Genomic DNA, 5,094 nt, shown 5'->3' with positions numbered 1-5,094 from the left:
ATGCAGTCTTGTCCCATGTTTGTAAATCTGGACATGACTAGTAATCAACTGCCGTACCATGAGATGAGAAATAAAGCGGTTTTGATTAGACGTCCTTATCACAGAAGCTCTAATTCGGCCTGTGCGGTTGTTTGAGTACGCCATTGACCTTTCCCGCCAGTGATGTTAGCTGCTGCATACCAAATTCGGTTGACCAATTCAAATATGTACCCCATACTTAAAGGACGAGGATCGCCCCATCACAAAGTATGTAAGAACTTATTGCGAAAATATTATCATAGTGATCCATGTAATCGTCGCCATCTCCACAGTCCACGTGCATAGCAGGCCTAGCATGCACATTGCGCAAACCTCGCGCAACATTTCACATCCCTACGCTACCTATGCCACGCCGACAAATCGGGTGCCTGCAATTATTGCGTGGATTGGGGATGTCAGAGAATCAGGGCGCGCATCTGTGCCGCGTTGTGCGGCTTCTCCCAGCCACGGACGTCTGCTTAACACCCTGCGCGTTTATGAGCCTCTTGGGTTTGTTTGGACGTACAAGCTCATGAAGCATGCAAACATTCATTACACTCTACGTGCAGCACCAGAAATACTGAGCGTCCTTTCCATCGCATGACACTCCCAAGCATGACATTCTCCCGACGGGCGGCCCCTTTCTCCGGTAGCCCTTAGAATAAAGACAGCACCCTGGTCTGGCTCCTTTTTTAATTTCTACGACACCACAACAGCATGAAACGGGGCGCGGCCCTTGCGCACTGAAGCCAGAGGCAGCATTATTGTGGTGGAGGGCCGCACCGGGCGACTTTGTCCGCTCTTTGGCGAAATTATACATCCTTACAAACTTTAGGGTACTCCAGGTACCAGGATAATTACCCCGAATGTAAAGTAGTATTACCGAACAGCGTTCTATCGCGGTAGTGCCCATATCCTTCACCGTCCATTCGTCTTCACGGTGCACCGTGGTTGCCTGCCGCTGACCATCATCCACCTCATCATTCTCCAATTACGACCGGTTATGATCATCACCATCATCATCATCATCATCATCATCATCCTGCGCTTTCCTCCCCAATTCCTTCAACGCCCCCGTCCCCCTCCGCTAAAAGCTGTCGATATGAATCGCTCCCCATACCAACGCACAAGGAATGAGCTACTACATGCGACAGGCGCCAGCCCAGATTCAAGCGCCACCATTACCACCACCACCAACAACAGCATCACCGCAATAATAGAGCTTTCATGCCGGCAGGCTCCGAAGTCTTCTTTCCCTCCCCTTCCCTCCCTCCCTCCTCCCCCCCACAGTGTGTATGTGTCATCGTTAGTGATAGATTGTATTTCAGTCGCCTGTTGCCACGTTAAGTCGTGTGTGTGTGTGGAGCTGCATGGGAGGATGAGCCCCTTGGGGTCGGGGGGGAGGGGGGGAAACGGGTGGAAAGGGATGGAGGCGGCTAAAGGTGGTACACATACACGCACACACACACACAGGCTCCGTTTGTCCCATACGCCTTGGTGTTAGTTCTCAGTATATGACTCAGGCTCGTGCCACTGCCGAGAGGAGTGTTGTGTTGTGGGGGGAGAGGTGTGTGTTAACAACTTCCACTGCTGCACTCAATCGTAGGGGCTACAAAGTATAGTGCACGAACGCCGTACCAGACATACATACACCCAAGACATACATACATACGTACATATATAGGTTAGGCACTGCTGGTAACGCGCGACCTGTTTTAACCTGCGAGCCGACCAGGAATGGAGTTGGGCCGCTGTCGACCCGGCAGATTTCGTTGGATGCTGGTGGTGGGTGCGGAACCTGAGCGATCCACTGAGAAGTTGACTAGGGTGACTGGATGATGGTGCCCCGAAATACCGGGAAAGGCAGGATTTCGCAGGGTAGCTGCCACGGGCGAAGATATACCCCCCTGTTTCGATTATACGTACGTACATACATACAAGACACGAACGTCAGCACAATTACTCCTGGAGAGCTTCCGCCAACAGATCCGCCTCAGCGGAGGTGAACAGATCCAGATCGCCTGGTGAGTGACGTGCCGCCGCCGCCGCCGCCGCCGCCACGACACCACCGTCGCCGCCATCACCCGTGCCCGGAGAGCTCCTGCCGAGCCCCATGATGAGATCCGCCCCCGGCGATATGGCCTGACCCGGCGCCGAAACCAGTGAAGCGGCCGCCAGTGCTGTAGCTGGCGGTGTGGCAGCGTCGCCGGCGCCGCCACTGCCGCTGCCCACGCTACGTCCGCTACCTGTCCGGTTGACGTACGGCTCTACTCCCGCCGTCGTCGGTCCTGTTGCTGACGCTGGCGGTGGCTGCGCCGTCGGCAGGGAGGAGCTACTGGGACGCTGTGTGCCTGTCGTGCCCGGCCGCCCAGACCCGCTGCTAAGCCGCATCAGTCGGCTGCCGCCGCCGCCGCCGCCAGTACCAGTACCGGTTCCTGTTGAGCTGACGCTAGGCTGCCGGGTGCCGGAGAAGCCGCTGTTCCCGGTGCCGGGGCGGCTAGTGGGCGTCAGCGCGCGGGGGCTCGGTGCCGTACGGCCCTGACGGGCACCGTGCATGGGGCTGGTGCCGGTGCTGCCTGGTCGACTGCCGCCGTCTTCGGACAGGATCTCGTGCGCCTGCGCAAGCAGCTGCTGAGTGAGGCGTTCCGCGGCGGTGTAAGCCTCGCTCAACTCCCGCAGCGTCCGTATATCTTCCGTCGACAGTACGGCCTGGTTGCTCGTACTGCGACGGCTAAGACTGCCGATGGATGAAGCCATCGTACTGTTCAAGCTGGCGGCGGCGGCTGCCGCCGCCGCAGTCCCCGGTAGCACCGGCAGGTCGCCGCTTTCACTCAAGCTGTTGCCGCGCTGCAGGCCGCCGCCGGCAGTGGCGGCGGCTCCGCCGCCGCTATGGCCGTACGTCGGCGGTGGACCGGGATGCCGCCGACCGGCGCCGCCGCTGCTGCCGGCGGCAAGTTGGCGATCCATGCCGGGCCTAGCGGGTGGTCGCATGCGAGGTACGGAATGCGAGCCAGAGCCGCCGCGCGACGGCGGCGGGAAGAGCAATTCCGTACCGCCCACAAGCGGAGATCCGGAGCGTCGGGAGGAAGCCGACGGCGGCGGTGGCAGTACGGCGGCGGCGCCCTCCTCGTGGATTGTATGCAGTGTCGGCGCTCCGGCGCTACGAGGCGGCGACATCCGCGACGCTCCAATGGAGCCTGGAGACCCGACGGCGGCGGCGCTGCCGCCGCCGCCGCCGCCGCCGCCACCGCTACTGGCGAGCGGCGGCGGCGGGTGCAAGTACGTGTGCGAGTACGCGTGCCCATGCCCGTGGCCGTGCAAGTGGTTATAACTCGCGTGGTTGACACTAGGGGAAGATGGGTCGGAGAAGGAGGCGATGGAGCCCATCTCCGTGATCTCAGAACTAGCGGACATACGTCCGGGCAAACGGCCGGGCCGAGGGGGGCTGTAACCGCTGCCGCCGCCACCACCATTTGCAGCTGTCACAGCGGCGGTGGCGTAGCCCAGCCCCGGGCTACCTCCTAGGCCAGCGGCGGCGGCGCGGCTGCCGCCTCCGCTGGTGGTGGCGGCGGCGGTGGTGGCGTTTACGGCGTTTCGAGGTTCGTTGGGCGAGCCAGCTGGCGCGGCCAACGTGCAGCCGGCAGCGTCACCCTGGGAAGTCGTCCGGGAGCCGTCGGCGGCCGTGGCGGAGCCGTCACTGAGGTCACAGCCTCCGCCACCGCCGCCGCCGTCTGCGTCCGCCGCCGCGTCGCCCTGGAGGCGGCGGTGGCCGCCACGGGGTGAGGTCGCTTCCTCCCCCTCCGTCTCAACCCCCTCCGTCTCCGCCGCCGCCGCCGCCGCCGCATCCTCCGCACCCGCCAGCTGTCGCGCCTCGTCCAGCACCTCGTACGGCAACGCAGCCGCGATCGCCGCCGCCTCCGCCGCCTGCTCCGGCGTGGGGCCGTATACTTGGAGAAAGGAGGGCACCCGTCCCAAGCCACTGCCTGCACTCTTCTCATTCTCAGCCCGTGGAACCAACATGCTTGGAAGACCGCCACCGCCACCGCCGCCGCCACCGCCGCCATTGTTGTGGGCCACTGCCGACAGCCGTGATGAGGCTACGCTGGGCGAGGCTGACTTTGATCTTGGCATGAACCTCCGGGATGGCCCTGCGCCAGGCTGTGAATTCGGTGAGTGCTGATGCGCCGCCGACGGCAGCTGCTGCCGCGAGCCCGACCGGAAAGGAGTCGTCTGGGGCTGCTGTAGCAGGGAATGGCTACTCGGCCCCGCTGGCGGTAGCGCCGTGGAAGGCCGCCGTACAGACCCCGACGCCGCCAGCTGCACGCGCAAGGACGTGTTGGCGGTGGCCTGACGGCTAAGTCCCTCCGCCACTGGTCCGCGCGCTGTGACGGGAGGTGACCCATGGGTCTGCACGGCCGCGCCAGCGGCGGCCCAGCCCGCCAGAATCCCCATACCGGAGTTGCTGATGCCACCACCGCCGCCGCCGCCGCCGCCACCTCCGGCGGCGGCGGCCGCGCCGGGGCTCCCTGCCGGTGGCCAAGCCGTTCCGCCCGTTGCCCCAGAGCCGCCGACTGCCGCCGCCGCTGCCGCCATCACGCCCATCATGCCCGACGGCGTCGGCTGCAACGCACGCTGCAGATCCTCCAGCGCCATGCCGGTTATTTGCGCCGCCGCCTCCACACAGACCGGCGCGGTGCGGTACAGAAACGTGGGTTGAGAGCGCACCCTCAGGTACCACTCCCGGGTGAGGGAGGGGTTGGCGCGGCGGATGGCCAAGGGGATGGTGTCCATCGCCCGCAGCCTGTCGCCTTCATTAGGCAGTTGAGAAGCCAGGCTAAACCAGTGCTGCAGCAACTGCTTGTACGTCACGTCGTACCGTTCCGTGGCCGCCGGGTACATCTCCCCCGTCAGGACGCAGAGGAAGCGACCGCCGCCGCTGGCGTCACCGCCGCCGTCGGCAGCGGCGGCGGCGGCGGCGGCGGTCTTGGACGCCATAAATGCCGCCGATGGCGCCGGGAGGTCCAGGGAGGTTTCCCCGGACAGCGCGGCGGCGGCGGCAGCGCCGCCGGCGCTGCC

At 63.8% G+C, this 5,094-nt stretch overlaps 1 protein-coding gene across 1 annotated transcript in view; it reads right to left on the bottom strand.

Annotated features, from left to right (window-relative positions):
* Window positions 1-1,977: 1,977 nt before the first annotated feature.
* The window catches only part of VOLCADRAFT_100201 (uncharacterized protein), a gene marked incomplete at both ends in the record, with an annotated part of 6,339 nt that continues 3,222 nt past the window's right edge, over window positions 1,978-5,094 (bottom strand). The window contains one exon of the mRNA XM_002958822.1: window positions 1,978-5,001. Coding sequence (XP_002958868.1) covers window positions 1,978-5,001 — 3,024 coding nt within the window. The remainder of the gene's footprint in view (window positions 5,002-5,094) is intronic.

Source organism: Volvox carteri (assembly GCF_000143455.1).
Source record: "Volvox carteri f. nagariensis unplaced genomic scaffold VOLCAscaffold_108, whole genome shotgun sequence".
In the NCBI taxonomy this organism is placed as follows: domain Eukaryota; kingdom Viridiplantae; phylum Chlorophyta; class Chlorophyceae; order Chlamydomonadales; family Volvocaceae; genus Volvox; species Volvox carteri.
The sequence above is the reverse complement of the archived record's forward strand: the minus strand, read 5'-3'. Positions and strand labels throughout refer to the sequence as shown.